At 35.3% G+C, this 19,861-nt stretch overlaps 1 protein-coding gene across 1 annotated transcript in view; it reads left to right on the forward strand.

The window, feature by feature from the left end:
* Wsck (tyrosine-protein kinase Wsck) overlaps positions 1 to 19,861 on the forward strand; it is a 475,983-nt gene that overhangs the window by 28,504 nt on the left and 427,618 nt on the right. Inside the window, exon 3 of the mRNA XM_090414787.1 lies at positions 1,126 to 1,238. Within this exon, the coding sequence (XP_090270913.1) occupies positions 1,126 to 1,238 (113 nt within the window). The remainder of the gene's footprint in view (positions 1 to 1,125; positions 1,239 to 19,861) is intronic.

Below are 19,861 nucleotides of genomic sequence, written 5' to 3' on the forward strand. Positions count from 1 at the left end.
CTGTTTTTATTTTTTCAGTCACTGCAAAAAATACATTCCATTATCTTAGAACATTTAGGAGGTGGTGGAGGAGGCCTGTTCAGTTTAATTCCTAAATTATTTTAGTGTGTCAGCTTTTGTTTTATGTAGTGAATATTTGTTTTTCTTTATTTTCTTTATTCATCGCTGATATTCAGAATATTTGACAAACAGGAATGAAAACATTATTTAAATCAGATTAATATTTCTTTTAATCAGATTAATTGGAGATTAATAATTATTCATTTATTTATTTTGTCATGTTACCTCTACTATCAATCAACTACATCAGCGTCATCTACTGCATTTATTCACTTTAAAACCCACCACCACCAACACAAGTATTTTTTGTCTGTAAATTGCATGTGTTCTGAAGGGCTGATTTGTCTGTATGTGGGATGAAAAACTCGAGTTTCTGAGATAACAAACCCTGCCACCTCTGTATGAGATCGGCTAACTCACCTTCAATTGAAAAAGTCCATATATAAAGATTTCTCTTGTCACAACGGGAATCGAACTCGGGCCTTTTCCAATCGAAGGGCACAATATACCGTTGTTCTTCCAATTGCACTACGGAGGCGCTAAACATATACAAATTTTGAAACCGTTTTGATGAAACTGCTGTTGATAGATATAAAAACACAATTGAAAGCAGTAGATTTCAGTATGTGACATGCTGTCTTGTTACTGGACAGTTACTTAGTACATCTATTGACATTGCCAGTTTACTGTATTATCAATTATTGTTTTATACTCTCCCTGAGAAAAAAGATATTATATCTTATAATATTATAAGAAATAAGATATCTGTTTTTATTTTTTCAGTCACTGCAAAAAATACATTCCATTATCTTAGAACATTTAGGAGGTGGTGGAGGAGGCCTGTTCAGTTTAATTCCTAAATTATTTTAGTGTGTCAGCTTTTGTTTTTTATGTAGTGAATATTTGTTTTTCTTTATTTTCTTTATTCATCGCTGATATTCAGAATATTTGACAAACAGGAATGAAAACATTATTTAAATCAGATTAATATTTCTTTTAATCAGATTAATTGGAGATTAATAATTATTCATTTATTTATTTTGTCATGTTCATGTGCCATTATAGTTGCATTTTCAATTGGAGGACCTCATTTAACTATTTTAAATATCACAGAGAGAGAAGTAGTTGTTAAATGGACTCCATTATCTTTGTCATCCATGACAGTGGAAAAGTATCAGGTGAGTCATATCAGAATGTTGTTTCTTTAAGATTAACACAAATGATTTCTTGATATTAACCTTTCATAATTGTTGGAGATGGTAAAAGAGAAGAATAAGAGTGATATGAAAAATTATGTCTGTGCACATAAGAGAGAGACAGAGAAATGAGATCTAGATGAGCAGTATCTGAATTGGTTACATGAAGTGTAAAATTTGTAGATTTTTTTTTATACATGAAGATGAAAAGTCATCAGTATTATTACTGTTGGTGTGTTAAGGGTTATATAATTTAGAAACCTTTTTCTAGATGCCAAATATTTTCTAGCCTTTTAAAGCCATTTCAGGCATCCAGTAAGTGGGGTGGCCTCGTAGTCTAACACTGGATGATGGAATATACAGGGTGTTCGGGATAAATTTGACATATTTATAATTAATTATATTTTTCCGTAAGTTACATGTATTAACACACACTTCTCTTCATTTAAAAGTTTGGACCCTTCTTCATTCATATACAAGATGTCAGAAAGGATGGATAGCTGGAACCCACCTGAATCATGGAAGAGAATAACTTGTATCATGATGATTCGTGCCTGCCATCAAAATAAGGATATTACGACTGCTGCCCAATGCTCCCTGAATACAGTAAAAACAATCAGGCATGAACTAGAGACTTGCAATGGTGACTACGAGGATGTAGCAAGAAGAAAGATCCCTAGCAGACGATCTGATTGCGTTCGTACAGCAGAATTCCTCGCAAATCTGCAGGAACAGGTGTTGAAGAACCCTGGCATTGGAATTCGGGCTTTGTTCGTGGAGTTGCTAACTGTAGTCAAGCCCTGGATAACAAGGGTAGCCAATGGTAGGCCGTATGTATGGCAGCAGGATTCGGCCCCTTGCCACACCTCTGGGAAAAGTCAAAAATGGTTGTCTGAAAATTTCTACGACTTCACCAGTCCAAATGTTTGGCCTCCAAACTCCCCAGACCTTAACCCCATGGATTATTTTGTATGGGGCGCAGTTGAAAAAGACACCAATCGCACTTCCAGTAATACAAAAGCCCAGTTAATGGATAAAATTAAAACAGTTTTTGCGGCCCTTCCCAGGGAGACTGTAGCATCAGCTTGTTCGAGGTTCCGAAGCAGAATTGAAGCTGTGATCGATGCTAATGGTGGTTATTTTGAGTAAATCTTGTTGATAGTATTGTAATTAACTCTGCCTGTAATGTTTTTTTGTCAATTCATTAAATTTAATAGATACAAAGAAGATTTTCTTTTTCCTTACGAAACTGTCAAATTTATCCCGAACACCCTGTATATACCACTTAAGAACATTTACAAACATCCACGACTTGGATATTTAATTGTTTTCTAACCAACAGGCTGAGGGATTTAAACCCTCATCCTGTTGGTTAGAGAGCAAGTATGTTACTGCCTGGTCAGCAGACCAATAACTGTGAATTAAAATAATGAAGCTCCTGTAGAGAGAGGGGGAAAAAAATCACACCCCCTCCATTTTTTTTTTTTTTTTAAATCTCCCCAAAATTGTACATCTATTGTACACAGTGTATGTAAATTTTAACCACAGTTAATTTTCAGCATTTTTCCTTTCTTATAATTTCAAAGTTTATATTCATCTTCATTGCTGAAAATAAAACTGTCTGCTTCATCAACAATATCTACTCATCTTCCCTCAACCAACTGGTTCCATAATTTTATCTCATTAAACATGAATGTTTTTGCTATATCTGTAATGTGTAAGCTATAATTTCATATGCTGTGTTGGGATAGCTGTGCAGAAATTATGTAATGTGTTATCTCTCTTTTTTTTACCTATATTTTTTTGAATTAATTTTCTGATTTATGTGCATTCATGCCATCTGGACCTCTCACTCAGTGTATTAGGAACATTTCTTTCCTCAAAAGATAAGCGCAAACTTTGTTTGCTTACGCTTGGATAAAGGATGAAACCAAGAATATAATTTCTTGGCATCTTTAATATAATATAAACCAAGTGGAAAAACTTTAAATATCATCTCTAATCCAGAGTATTTTAATAATAAGTGTGACACCTTTTGATTACTTATATATGGAAATATGACCTGCATTACTTTAACCTTGGTATCACTTCTGGGTCTGGCTCCCACCAATGACACCTCAGTGAAGGTCAAAATCGATCTGAGTAGTGGCCCTTCTCATAATGCATTGCATTATACATGTCTGTAAGGATATGTGTTGCATTATGGGATACTGAGACAATTGATGTGAGTCATTAGCCTCTATATACAAGTAGCCCAGTCATGAAGTTACTTTATTCAAGTGTAAGCAAACTTTGTTTGCTTACACTTGAGTAAAGGATGAAATCAAGAATGTAATTTATTGGCATCTTTAATTTAATGCTTCAGATCTTCCTTAGTTTCTGCTATGAGGATTCATCTACATATCTTAAATTATTTATTTTTCTGCCACCAATCTTAATTCCAGCTTGGTCTTTGTCTAAGTTAGCCATTCTCATAATATATTCACTGTAAATATTAAAAAGATAGGGCGACAGCCCTGCTACACACCTTTTATCTGTTTCTCCAAAGACTGTTTTTACAGAAGCTTCTTGGTTGTCATACAGCTCTCTTATGAAGAGAATTAAATGCTCAGGCATTTATTCCCATTGATCTCATACAATTCACAGTTCATACAAATCAATAAAACAGATGAATACTTCCTTCTGAAATTCTCTTGTTCTTTCCATATTACATCTCATGTTTGCTACTTGGTCTCTAGTTTGTCTACCTCTCCAAAAGCCCACCTGTTTTTGTGGCATTTCTCTATTCACAAATGGCTCTGTTGGATTCTGATTATGTAGAGATTAGAGTAATTATTATTTGGTTCAGAATCCAACATGATCTTCTATCACATAGGCTAGACTTGTAAATATTATTTAATGTAAATCATTTATTTATAATTTAATATTCATATAACTACCTTTAATTTTATCTAATATTTAATTATTTAATCAAAGATATAGTATTAATAATGAAAAGACTGTATTAAATATTATTAAGCTATTTTATTTATTACTATGTTAATATTATAAGAATTTGTATTTGATAATTTAACTGCACATTAATTGAAATGTAAATATTCTTTATTTATTCCTATTTGTATAAGTTTAACATTATGCAGTACCTCAGTTTTATTATATTTTGTTTGGTTGTCATGGAGACGTATGTAAGTGAGCGAGCACGTTTTGGAACACCACGTGAGGAGAAGGTTTATTGAAAAGAGTTTTAGAAAGAAATCACGAGAATAATTTAGGCGGGAAAAACAGATATATAAGTGATGAACGCTGAAATTAAGGGGAGATTAGATTATTAAGAGAGAGAGAAAGGAGAGGATTGGCATTAGGTTGGAATCGGAGCATTCGGGAATCACAGTGCGATGATAGCGAGTCGGCAAGTCACTCAAGCAGCTAAATAAAGTCTACTAGATGAGAGGCGGTTAGCTAATAAGTTGTAGAATAACAATTATAGCTACAGAAGACAGCTGAGTGACTACTAAATAGACTAGCAATACTTGAGTTGAGATTAATTTCAGGGCCAACCTGTCAAGGACACACAGAATCTTGAAATAAGCATCGAGTAACTAGAGGTTAGTAGAGGCTGTAAAATTGAAGCTTACCGATAGCTGTGTTTAGAATTGTAGTGTCTAAAGAATTAATTGAATGCCGAAAGAATGAACAACTGTGCATATAAAACCTCAAGATAAGGAATTATTGTGTATTGCCTTAATTCATGAGTGATTAGGTGATTAGTAGTACTTCATGCAAGAACGTTTGTTTATGTGTATAGTGACCGATGATTAATTCAGTTATTGCTTTGAAGATTTATTTTAATGAGTGTCGATTATTGTTAAAAGTGTTTACGGTTATAAAAAGTGTTTGTGTATAAGTTGATGAAGATAGAAGATTATCGGTAAGATTATTCCAACCATTAATATTCCTATACAGAGAAGTGTGTGAGTTTCATCCTAGAATTTCCTTATGTTAACAGTAATTATTGTGAAGATTAGCTGAAGTGTAAATTTAAAAGTGTTTGCTTGTAAAGTGGTGTTACTGCGATTTTATTGTATTTGGAACTTAAGGAACTGTGAGAAGACTGTATTAGAGACAACGAATTTACCTTTGTCTAAGTCTGTATGATTGAACTTATCAGAGAAGCTGAAATGTTTGTGATATCTTAATTACTGATTTGATCTTAAGTGTATAATTTGTGATTCTAAAATTAAATGTTTGTTTTTGTTAATCTAAAGTTGTGTTTTGCCTGAATCTCTTTTACTGCACCATTCATAAAATATTCGAACCAAAGCGGGCAAATTAAGTAAGATAAATATTTTCGGCCAGTATATATAATATTAACACCTAAAAGGAAGGGTAGTTGAGAGTTGATTTATCTTCAGTTCTTGAACTAATTCAGATATAAAGTGGCGCAGTCTTTAAATATAAATTTTCTTTATATTTGAGTTAGAAATCAACTTACAACTTATCAATTAGTTAAGAACATCGTAATAGTAATCATGTCGGATCCCAAGTATAGATTGACAAGAAGTAGGATCCAACAGCTCCAGCATTTGTTGGACCACTTTCAACATTACTTACATGTGAAATTAAAGTGATGGTTCTGTTATTTTCACAATCTCTGTTATTTGATTTTTTGGAATTGGGATGAATACTGTTGTTTTTCAATCATATATCACATTTGGTGATCCTAGTTTTCACCATGTAGCTAAAATTTAAAACAGTGTATATGTGTAGGAAATGAATGCGAGTATAAAAAGTTAAAAGAGAATCAAGCAGTTTTTCTGACTAAAGGCAGAATTGTTTTAATATCAACATGAGACTAGTTTTTTTGCTATTACAAGGATTATCTTCAGAAGTTAAAATAAAACACACACACATATACATACATACATATATGAGGTCTAGCAGAAAAGTAATGATTTTGTATATTTATATATATATATATATATATATATATATATCTAAGAAAACAGAGGGTTCATCACACTGCCATATATTAGCTCTATTTTCATAAAACTAGCAAAAATACTTAAGAAATATAGAACTAAAGTAGCATTTACCCCCCCCCCCCTTATCAAGATGAGATCACTGCTCCGATCCACAAAATCTTGACATATACCACTTCAATATCCAAGTGTTTATCAGCAATAGTGCAATTGCTGGTCATCAGCTATATCAGGGGTGGGGAACCTTTTTTCTGCCAAGGGCCATTTGGATATTTATACCATCATTCACAGGCCATACAAATTTATCAACTTAAAAATTAGTCTGCTATATTTGGTCAAACATTTAATTAACTCACCTCTAATGTGATGGCTGGAACTGCTTCTCTTTGGTGAGGCATGCGATGTTAGCTGGTATTGATGGTGATGTACTCGCAACTGCTTTTCCAGGTTTGCGTCGGTCAGTCTGGAGCGCATTCGACTCTTTGCGATGGTAAGTTTTGAAAAGAACTGCTCGCAGCAGTAAGTTGTTCCAAACACGGATGCATATTTCAATATATGTCTCCTCAAAGTGGGAAATTCATCGTCGCTTATGTAACGTTTATAGGACTCAAGCAGTGGGAGGTTGTTGTACCTAGCTTTCAGCTCATCATCACTTTGCAGCTGAATGATTTTGTGTTGTAGGTTATCACCACATCAGTGGGTTCCACATTGAACGGTGTAGCAAAGATGTTCAATTCCATTTGTTTACTTTTCACGTCCTTGAATCTTTCATCAAATGCCTCAATTAGTTTTGCACATTTACCAGCATATTCAAGTATCGTAGAAGGCTTTTGTCTTTCCAGAGTGGGGAAATGCACCGTTTCATTCCTTTCGAGTTGCACTTTCCACAGCCTTAATTTAGCTTCAAATGATTTCACGTTTGAAAGCAGGGAGCTGAGAAGCTGGTTGGGACCCTGCAGCTTGATGTTCAGCTCTGAGAGGTACTTGGTAATGTCCACAATGAACGCTAGATCACACAGCCACTTGCTATCATTGAGTTCCCTGACAGGTTTTCCCTTCATCTCCATGAACTGCTTGACTTCATCCAGCAGTTCGTAAAACCTCATGAGCATGTTTCCACGACTCAGCCACTACACTTCATAGTGATAAACAAGATCACTGTACTCAGACTCAAGATCATTCAGTAACTCCTTAAACTGGCAGCTGTTAAACCCTCTGCTTTTGACAAAATTTATGCATGACACTACTGTTGACATCACATTGTTGAGCCGCAATGACTGTGCACAGAGACTTTCTTGGTGTATGATGCAGTGGCATATAATTAAATCACTTGTATCAAGACTGAGGCGATTCAGTTCTTTCTTGACAAATGCAATTAACCCTTTTTGTGAACCAACCATGGCTGGAGTTCCATCTGTAGTAAGGCCACGTAACTTTTCAAATGTTAGATGAAGTTTTTTCATTGATAAAACAAGTCCTCACCTCTTGTAGTGTCATGCATAACTTCCAGTGACAGCAGTTCCTCTCTCATGTCAAACTCTGCAGTTATCCCATGAACGAAAATGGCCAGTTGAACAGTATTTGTTATGTCCATTGTCTCGTCACAAGCCAGGGAGAAAAATTGGAAATCTCCTGCAGAATCCTTCAATGTTTTTTCAATATCTTGTGCTAAGTCAGTAATCCGATCTGAGATGGTTCTCAGAGACAAACTAGCACTGTGAAACAATTTTACTTTGTCTGGTGCTAACAACTCCGAAGCAGCCACCATGCACTCTTTCACAAACTCTCCCTCTACACGAGGCATCAGCTTCTTTGCAATTAGCTCGCTCACTACATAACTCATCTGAATAACTTTGTCTCTGTCACAACGAGGCCTAGTGAAAGCAGCTTGTTACAATTTCAAACTTTGCTGAAGGGCATTGATTTTATCCAGATGCATCTAGCCTCCCAATTCATTGAGTTTAGCATGTTTTGAGCTGTAACAACACTCAAGATTGGGTTTTTTTATTACAGCTAACGCATTGCGACAAACTTGGCACACAGGTTTGCCTTTGACTTCAACAAAAAAATAATCATTTGTCCATTTCTCTTGGAAAGATCAATGTCTGCATCAATTTTTCTTTTCTTTGTAGTCGCCATTTGTAGGATGTCACACCACTTAAGTTTTAATAACTATCCAGTGTGTGTCGCCAGCAACGCAATTATTTTGCTTTGATCGCTGTTCTAATCCTTCATCTTGGATTTGGAACATATCTAACGTTCGTACCATCGAAGCATATGTATCTGTCCCGTCATGTACTCGTATGTGTCCTGTCTATCCCGTAATGGACATTCCTTGCTTGTCCCTCAAAATTTACGTCATTATTATGATTCACTTAATATAAATTTATGTTGCTATGAAAAAAGTTCCTAGATTTATTGAATTTGGAGTCCCACCTGTGGTTGCCTTGGCAGGGCCTAGAGCAAATGATTTCACGGGCCTTATAACGGCTCGTGGGCCGGACGTTTCCCACCAATGAGCTATGTTAATCTCTTCGTTCTTTTCTTCCACGTTTATACGGGATGCCCAAAATTCATAAAGTAGACATACCTCTACATCCAATAGTAGAAGGGATAGATTCTCTGACATACTTTCTTGCCAAAACATCTAGCTAAACTACTAAAGGGCCTGACAGGACAATCACCTTCCTTTGTTAAAAACTCCAAGCATTTTGTTTTGAGCATCAGCACTATTATCTTTGATGGACATGACATTTTAGCAATCTTTGATGTAGTTGATCTGTTTACTAATGTTCTTACTGATGAGCTACTGCACTGCTACAAGATACCTTCTCTAGAAACTTATTGCACTTCTCAAACACTGTATTTCATCTGAATATTTCAAATATAAAAATACAATGTACAAACAGAACTTTGATTTAGCCATGGCCAGTCCGCTTTTGCCACTTTTATCAAATCTTTGTATGGAAATGTTCGAAACAAGGTCCTAGAAGAATACCATCATAAACCAAAATTATGGAAAAGATACATTGATGATATATTTTTAGTCTGGAACCATGAATTATCTTCACTTCTGCTTTTTCATGAGTACCTGAATCGTCAACACCCTAACATAAAATTCATCTATGAATTAGAATATAATGATTCAGTCCCCTTACTGGATCTTCTACTAACTAAGAATCGGGTAAATTAAAAGTCTCTATATTTCGAAAGCCTACATATACTGACAGATATCTACGTGACTCTTCCCATCATTATAGACTTCAAAAATTGGGTAGTATTTCCACACTAGGAGCAAGAACCTGCTGACTCATCACTGACAAGGATGAACTAGCCAAAGGACTTGAACAAATAAGAAACACTTTCCTTCAAAATGGCTACAATGATCACATCATCTCTAGACTACTCAACTGTTATAAGACCAGAGAAATTTCTAATGAAGAAGAAAACAGAGGATTCATCATGCTTCCATATATTAGCTCTATTTCCATAAAACTACATTTTTAAAACATTTCCAAAAATACTTAAGAAATTTAAAATCAGAGTAGTATTTGTCCCCTTTATCAAGATGAGATCACTACTCCTATCCACAAAACCGCGACATAGCCCACTTCAGTATCCAGGTGTTTATTATCTATGGTGCAATTGCCAGTCATCTTACTATGGGCAGACAGAAAAATCAGTTGAATAACGTATTGAAGAACATGTTTGAGATATTGAATACCATAGGAGTGATGCCTTAGCTTTGTCATCATGTGTGCTCTCTTCAGCTGATCCACAAGATGCTTCGCAAATGAGACATCAAGTTTTATGAGATAAATTGGAACTATTACATTACATCATTGTAATTACATTACAATGATGTAATGGATCTAATACCACTAATACATGATGGTATTAGATCCTAAACAAAACCGCGTTGTATCTAAATACAGCTAACCCTTGTATAACGCGGTACTTATGCAACACGGTTTCAATATAATGCAGTCCAAATTGTAGTAACCCTTGTTCAACGTGGTACTTATACAACGCAGTTTCGATATAACGCAGTCTACAAATTGTAGTAACCCTTGTTCAACGTGGTACTTATACAACGCGGTTTCGATACAACACTATCTACAAATTGTAGTAACCCTTTATCTTTTCATATATTTTTCACCGCGCCACTTAAAAATCAAATTTTATCTTTGTTAAATTTGCCTCTGCCGTATTTGTGCATATAGTTATAAGTAGCGAATTTATATTAGGAGAAATACCCTTTAGCATGCATGTACGTCAATTGTTTACCGTATAAATTGTTTATTGTTGAAACTCTCTTCGTTTTCTGCCAGGAAACACATTAAAAATCATAAGTGTGTTAATCTCAAGGTGAGCACTTTATTTTCTGGTGAGTTACATACAATGTGTAATGCTTTTTTATGTAAAATTTTTTTTATAACAATGGCCACTTAGCAGGCTTTTGCGATATGGTTAAAACAAAATTAGTGAATTAATTGACAGGGAAATAGATTTAAATGAGGAGGAACTGGTACAATTAATAGATGATGTCGAACCAAAAGGCGGGGAAAATTCTGCTGAAGATTCTGATTATGATGAATTCGTTAAAGAATTCAGTTTAAAGAAATTAGCAGAAGGATTGGACTCGGCAAGAGAATTAGGAAGTTATTTTACGAATAATAATCCCTCAATGAGTTTTAATAAGGGAATTCCGTGAGCAGTCATATAAATACAAAATTAACACACAGGCAAAAATTATACTATTAAATAATCTTTTTACGTGAGTTTTTCCGTTATTAATTTTGTATTTAAATCCCTCAATGAAATGCTCCAAAAAATTCAAGAGACAATTGGATATTTGTTTAGCTCCATATTATGAACTTAATAAAAAAATTCCAGCATGGTGGTAAGCAAGGTCTTATTACTGACTTCTTGATAACTAAACTAGCTTAAGTATGCAACGAGAATTATAGAAATGATGTCCAAGAGATTTCAAGTGATGATGTCGTCCAGCCACTCGTAAATAAAGAACATTTACGAAATGTTGGTTTTGAACACACTGATGACGATTAAATAATGTACTTAATTTTATTTTGCCTAAAACATTTATGACAATGAAGTTTACATACAATTTGTATTTTTATAAGTTTATACTATGTATTTTGTTTCATAGTTTATATGTTTTCTTAACTTACATGAATTACCTGAATTAAATAAAAATAAATGGATATGTCGTTGTTTATATAATTAAAAAAAAACAATCTCGGAACATAACCCTACTTCTTCTATGTGATCTGAGTTTCGCATAACGCGATTTATATGACGCGTCAAATCAGACAGCACACCCCAACTCAACATCACCAGAGTTAAAGATCGGTACTATCAACATAAGAAGCCTGAATGGCAAAGAAATGGAGCTAGCTGAGGAATTAGATAAGTACCAGATCGACATAATAGGGGTGACTGAAACAAAAAAGACAAAAACTGGTGAGATCTTTCTGAGCAATAAATGCAAAATGTTATATTCAAGAAATAACAATCAAGGAAAAGAAGGAGTAGCCATAGTATTCAACACAAAATACGAGGCTAATCTTCTTGAATGGCAGTCAGTCTCAAGTAGAGTGATGTGGGCAAATATGAGAATGGGGAACTGGACAATGAGACTTATTTGTGCCTATGGTTCCAAGGTTCTACTAAGGTAGAAGTGGAGGAATTTTTTCAGATCTTCACTTTATGACAATTAGTTGAGAAAGCATGGGAATATAACAAAGATCTGTATTTAAGCTTTCTTGATCTGGGAAAAGCATACGACAAGGTGCCAAGAGAGAAGCTATTCAATACGGTACAGTTATATGGTGTCAATGGGGCATTATATCAAGCAATACTTAGTCTTTATTTGAGTTGTAAGTCAGCAGTTAGAATTGAAGGAAGTACAGGATGATGGTTTAATGTTAAATCTGGTGTGAGACAAGGATGTACTTTATCCCCTCTGTTATTCATTATTTATATGGATCACATTATGAAAGAAAGCGGTATTAAACTTGATATCATGATTGGAGATGTTAATATCATGCTTTATGCGGACGATGTTATACTTCTAAATAAATCCGCTGCAAGTTTCCCTGACTAAATTGAATAACTGTTGTAATAGATATGGTATGAAAGTCAGCAATAAAAAGACAAAGACAATGAAAATAGGCAGAATCATTGAAAATGTCAACTGTGTTGTGAATGGAGAACCTGTGGAACAAGTAAAACATTTCAGCTACTTAGGCACGATTTTTAGTGAAGATGGTAAATTAAATATGGAAATAGACAACAGAATCAACAAAGCTGGTAGGGTAGGAAGTCAACTGAATAAATTCATATGGAATAAGTGAGAAATTAGTCGGAACACTAAATTAGCTGTATACAAGACAGTGTTCAAATCAGCTTTAACTTATGGATCTGAGAGCTGGGTGAGAAGTGAAACACTTGACCAAAGACTAAGACTGCAGATATGAGAGTCCTGAGAAAGATTAGAGGCATGAACAGATGGCATCAATGGCAATATCATATTAAAAACGAGGATATTAGGAAAGAACTTTACATTGTCAGCATCCAGGAATGTGTTAGCAGAGCTAATCTCAGGTGGTATGGTCACTTGAACAGATTGGGCGATGAAAGATTAGCAAATCAAATGTTCTCTGCCAGGTTGGCAGGAAAACGACCCAGAGGAAGACCAAGTATAGGTGGATTGATATGGTACAAAGTGCCTTAGACGATATAATATAAGATCTGATAATGTTAGAGTCTTGACAAGTAACAGACTGATTTGGAGGAAAATTGTAGATAGGAAGTTAGTAATGATGTAAATTTTTCATGTAGTGCTATCATATCCTGTACACCCCTTGCGGGTACATGTCAGGAATTTGATGATGATGATGCATTGACAATGTGTTCTCCATTTAGTCACAGGATGGGGTTCGTTGAAAATGTTTTTAGCACATCCCAACAGCCAGACAACACTACAAGATCTATTTCATCATTGAAAAGGAAATCAATAACTGCCTACCTTTCCTTGATACTCTTGTTACCTGACTATCTAACAGATTCTTATCCTTTTCTGTCTACAGAAAACTTATCCTCACTGGAAGTTAGATCCATCATTTCTCACATCATCACTCTTCCAGCAGTAGTGTAAATCACAACTTTAGCAAATAGAGCTAGAACCATTTACTCCGACCACATTAGCCTTTCTAGTGAAATCAATAACATCTGAAACAGTTTTTTAGTCAATGGTTGCTTTTTTATAATCGCTAAAACTCTCTACCCACCCACCAAACCCAATCCCCCCCCCCCCCAGACACACCCACATCATCTACAAGAAATCCATAACACAAAAAATGCATTACTATTTCTTAAATTTAGGACACTTCAGAAAAAATGTTGTATGTTCTGAAAAGGTTCTAACATACAGCCCTTCTTCAAGCCATATAAAAAACATTTTAACTGCCCAAATTTCTTTACCAAAAGATCCTCTCCATCTCCTGTAGTCTACAGCATCCCTCTCCCACGAACTCTCTTACTTTGTACAGATAGGAAGAACAGCCAATATCCATATGGAAAAAACAGAAACTATCCATTATCCACATTACATATGTTCTGGAGTGGCAGATCATGCCATGAATTTGTATCACCAGATCCAGTGAAGTGAAATCTTCCTTTTTTTATAGAAGCAGATATAAATCAGAGAGAATATTTTTAGAATCTACTACAGCATCTCCAAATCTCAACAAATTCAGCTGTCTTACTTTACAAAAAATCTGGGAGATCTTCAGCACGATTCCATCATTACACCCATAGAGGATGTCAGTTAGGACTGTTGAATCCATTGTTTCACACTCAGTCTGTGTTAGCCTTCTTGTTGGAGTGTCTGCATTCATGTGCTTAGTATATTTCTTTGTGCCCATGAAGATGCTTAGTGACCAAAGAAAAATATTAGATAAATTATTTTCTTTAGATATATATACTTTCTCCACTAAACATCAACATTAGTGATAATGTTGATGTTTAGTGGAGAACTTCAGCAGCCTTTCAAATGTTAAAACAGAATGACAGTTGAACATCTTATTTGAATGTTCAGACTCTTTGACCATTCAAACAGTATGCTGGCTGAGCATCTCTGTTTTCTCCACAGACTTGCTCCTCTTCTCTCTGGCACCCCATTCATTCAGTCCATCAGCCACAGGACTTTACTTTTGCTTACAAATTCATTTTAGGAGCATCCAGCTCATAAAGACATGGATCTTCAAAAACCAATCCTCTAGACCAGTGCTTCCCAAACTGTGGGCCGAGTTTTTGCTGAGAGGGGGCCGTGAAATAATGAAAACAAATTTAAATGTTTTAAGACTAAGTGTGCCATGTCAAATGTGTCTGTAAGATGATAAAAATGTAATATTTCATTTGATTTTTACGATATTCGCTGTGTATGTTTTGTATTGAATATAAATACAATAAATAGAATAATTTATGTCTGTATTACAAATTTTTTTTTAAATGGTGGCCGTGAAATATTTTAATTTTTCCAAGGGGGCCTTTACATCCATAAGTTTGGGAAGCACTGCTCTAGACCAAATTCTTGCCATATCATTGACTTCCGGATTCCAGCTACTCCCCCACTGCCACCATGCATGTTCAATTATTGACCACATGGCAAATTAACACTATCTGCTACACTGCCATATGCAAAATGATAATGTGAAAATATTTTCCATGACAAAGAACAAACAAAAGAAAGAAAAAAAAAGAAAGAACATCAGTATACAGCATCCACAAATTCAACAAACCAAAGATTGTTGAAATTATTACAGACATCATGCTTCGATTAAGCACATCGTTATTTAAAAAATGTTTCATTTCAAACATGAAATTACATATTATTTCATGTTAGGTCTAATTATCAGTCCACAGTCCATATTGCTGTTTTTTAATAAATGTGTATGATACACAAATATTTATTATCTGGTCAAAAGTCATGTGATATTATACAGATATAAACAAAGTGTGTTTAATGATAGAAATTAATAATACATATCTTACCTTTTTGCCTAATAATTACTTCAGTGCATTATGGAAGACTGCCTAATTTCTGATGGGCTCTCACTAATGAAGATATTTTTAAGGCCTAATTCTACATTCCATTTCATTGCTAATATATGGTAGTATATTGGGTTAGGTCAGAACTCTGCTGGTAGCTGCAATGTACGAACGTTAGGTTAGGTAATATTCTGCATTCCACATACTCTCAATTTGTCCTCATAATCCACATTTCACAATCATATTATCTTGGTAATTATTCTTTGCATCCTCTCCACATCCTCTTCATCCCCTCTTGAAACCTCAAAAGCTGCACATAGCAGTCCAGGTGCAGTCATATCAAGGCCTTATAAAAAATGACCTTCAATGTTCATTTTGGCATTACAGTGTCTTCTGAATTGTATTTGCAATCTATGCCATGTGACCTTCAACGTCCTATCCACTATGACTCCAAGATCCCTAGCCTTATCTGTTGCTCCAAGCATAATCCCACCAATATAATATGCCGTTGGAAATCTCATCATGCCAAAGTGTATAACTTTACACCTACTTATCTTTTTTTTGTTTTTCTTTGCACATAAGGCTGAAATCTTTTCCTCCTGTTACCTCTGCTTGTGCAACTAATTCTGCTACTCTCTGACTTTCCATTCTTCTTTCCTTTTATGTCATTCTCTGTCAAGTTAGTTTTGGCCTTTTCCTCTTGGAGAGCATGTCAAAGCTATCCTTGTAATCCCTCTCCTGTCCATCTCAGTATATGTCCAATCCATTTGTGTCTGCAATTTTTTATTTCAGTGGTGATACTTTTCTGCTGAGTCTGTTTTATATTATTATTAATAATATTTTATATGTTGGGACCCAAAATATTTTTAACATTTTGCACAAACACTGTTTGAAAACTAATTGGAGCTTCCTGTTTTTCGGTCAGTTTACACATTTGATCTGTATAGTAACATGACCTTAACATTGCCATTGAAAATATTTATTTTGGTTTTATTATAATATTTGGATGATTTCCATATGTTATTGAAAGCAGTAGTTGCTTTTGTCAATCTTTCCATCTATCCTTGTCAGTTTCTACCTTCAGTATCAAATATAAGCTCTGAAGTATGTAAAATTTGCAACTTCTTTTTTTTACATTATGATTAATTTTAATTTCTTTCTCACAGTAAAACACACACAAAAATGATTAAAACATGAGGAATATTCTGTCAAGAAGGAGTATGTATATAACTAAAAGACAGGTGAATATGACAAGCTTAGGAGAAATCTTGAAACTTTGCCAAAATAAAAACCTGCAAGGGAAGGATGTTAGTAGGGCATGGGAGATAGTTTAGGGGCATCTGGGGGAATCAGTATCAGATGGTATACCCAAGGTCAGGAGGGTTAATATGGTAGGACTGCAAAAAAAGAACATATTGTGGAGGATATATAAGGAGAAAGATGACTAGCAAGTTCATGAACAGAATAAGGGTCAGGCAAAAAAGATGACCAGCATGGTACAGAAAGCAGAATTAGATTACAAGAGAAACTAGTCTTGCAGGCCAAAGGAAATCCCAAAGAGTTTGTTACATGGCAAGTAAAAGGAAGAATGGCTATGGAAGGATAACCTTAATGATTGCTGATGAGGTGACAGAAGGAGATAAAAGAGTTGAGTTACTACTTTGCAATGGTATATCATCCAGGTGAGGTTACTGCTGTGATTCAGGGGCGGTCCTTGCTGCTGCTGGGTTTGACCTACTTCAAAAAATATGGTCCTCCCTAAATAGGGTCCACACCAATCATGGTAGGTGCAAAGCTTCCTTGTTTACTTGGGAGATAAGATCAAAACTCATCGTGTGACTGTGGCGAGGATAACCAAACTATACAGCATATCACATTTGACTGTCCTCACAGAGTCTATAGGACCTGTAACTGACTTTATAACAGTTGCTATAGATGTTGTTGATTGGCTGTCAAACTTAGACATTTAATTTTAATTTTATGCTTACTCTACGCCTATAGATGCAAGACCCTTCGACACTTCTGCACATGTCAGAAGAAGGAGAATCCATTCCAATAATAGGGTAATCAATGCGTTTCGTGGGATGAGTGGTTATTATTATACATCGGAAAATTAGCTTTTCTTTTATGAAAATTCTAGTTCTTAAAGTGGTAACTATTTTGCTTGTACAACAGTTGGAAAATTTACATATAAAGCACATGATTTTACGTGTTGGTGACCAATTCATACATTCTTTATTTCTTTCTCCCCTTCAGCATGAATTGACTCTTCTTGGCACATTGCCAAGCTTGGTTCTCTGAAATGTGGACATACAATACTTGTATATTTTTATATGTACATATGACTATAGTGGCACCTCACACTATTATATCCTTTTATACATCTCATATATTTTATTTGTCTAGTATGCACTTCTTGTGTGTGTGGTGGCAGCAGCATATGCATATATTCTTCTTAGTCAAACACTAAATAAACTGCTGCAAAATATGCGAGAGGGACTAATGTGGGAACAGAGTTGGATGAATTGGATATTGCAGAATATTGATATAAATACAGCCATGGGATTATATGGGATATCAGCTTGTGTTTTGCAAGAATGCAAGGGAACTGGCAATGCCTCTGACTAGGCTATTTAAGTCTCAGCTCTGGTAGAGTTCCAATGGAGTGGAAAGAGAGCAGAATAATTCCTTTGCATAAAGGAGGTTCTGAGACTAGAGTAGCAAATTAGAACAATCAGTATTTCAGGGGTGATGGTAAAAGTACTGGAAAAGTTGATGAAAAGAGAAATCAAGAATGGATGGATAAGAATATGATACATTATGAGAGGCAACATGGCTTTGCAAGGGGGGTTGATCATGTCTTAGTAATTTATTAACTTTTTATAATATTGACAGCTGATTTGGATAAAGGAAATAGCTACATGTGATTTTGCAAAGGCATTTGACAGAATGCCACATGAAACTTTAAAATTGGAATGGATATGACACTAGTTTTGTGGATAAGAAGGTGGCTGATGTCAAGAAACCCAAAAGTAGTGAAGAGGAGCAGAATCTAGGAGAAAGCAGGTGACTAGTGTTGTGCTGTTTGGACATGCTGTTTAATTCATACATAAATGATATAGGAAATAAATCTGAAAGATAATGTTCAGTTGTTTTGCTGATGATGCAAAATTGGGTAGAATAATAGTTAATGTACCACATTGATGGAACTGTGCCGTAGGAAATAGATGAAGTTAGGGATTTATTACTATTATTACAGGCTACTTTGAGTCCTTAGACTCATTGAGGAAGGCTGTAAACATCATGCCAAACACTATCCAACATTTTGTGCAGTATCTATCATATTTTGCTTTGAACTTATTCACAGTCATGGCACCTACAACAAACTCTGGAAACCTATTCTGCTCAATCACCACTCTCCAAGCAAAAAAACCTAGTTATTACACCCTTGCTAACTACACTCTTGCTCAGATTCCAAGGATAGTCCCTAGTTCTCCAACCACCAGACCTGTTCTGAAACATTTCCCCTGTATTAATCTTGCAAAAACCTTCAATAATTTCTGTATCAATCATATCACTCCTTTTCCACCTGTCAGCCTGTTTCTGTAACCCACAAATCTTCAACCTGTTCTCATAAGATCCATTCCATAGACCTGCTACGATCTTGGTTACTCATCTTCTTCATCACCAAGAAACCCAAGTGACCAAATCTGCACACAAAAGTCAAGATGGGATCTTATCAAAGCTCAATAAAGAGGAATAATAACCTGCTTGTCTCTGCTCATCAACGTATTCTTCAGTAACCAATAATTTGATGAGCTGCTTTAGCCACTTTTACTGTATGCCTCTAAACTTGAACTACCTATCTACTAACACTCCCAAATCTCTGGCTTTGTCAATTTTCTGGAGTACAGTTCCACTAATGTCATATACAGCTGGTAATCCTTTCACCTCAAAATGCATAACCTTGCACTTTGCCACATTAAACTGACATCAGACTCCTTTTCCCAGTCTGCCAATCTATCCAAATCATCCTACAAAATTTTGACAATCTGTATTAACCATTGCTCTACCTAATTTTGCATCATCAACAAATAACAGTTCCTCTCAGATCCTTTCCTATATCATTAAACAGCAGACCAAGAACAGAGCCCCATGGCATGTCACAAGCTTTCTTCTAGACTCTACTCCTGAATGAACTACTCTGATATCTCCCCATCAACTACCCTCTTATCGACCTCATCAACCCTATATCTATCCCCATGTGGTATCCTGTCAAAGGCTTTTGCCAAGTTCAGCAGTATCACTGTAAAACCCATTACCTTTATTCAACTCGGCTGTCACTGTATTATAAAACATGAGCAAATTACTGAGGCATGATCTACCCTTCACAAAGCCATGTTGGGCCCCCCCTCTCCCCCAAAAAGTATCCCATTTCCATCTACCTATTCCTGTATTTTGATCCTGACTAACTTCTCCAGTATCTTGACAACTCCTGATGTGCAGATTGGTCAATAATTTGCTACATCAGTCTTGAGCCTCCTTTATGCA

This window comes from Typopeltis vanoorti, chromosome 25 (assembly GCF_054136105.1).
Source record: "Typopeltis vanoorti isolate ZY-2024b chromosome 25, IOZ_Tvanoo_1.0, whole genome shotgun sequence".
Classification (NCBI taxonomy): Eukaryota; Metazoa; Arthropoda; class Arachnida; order Uropygi; family Thelyphonidae; genus Typopeltis; species Typopeltis vanoorti.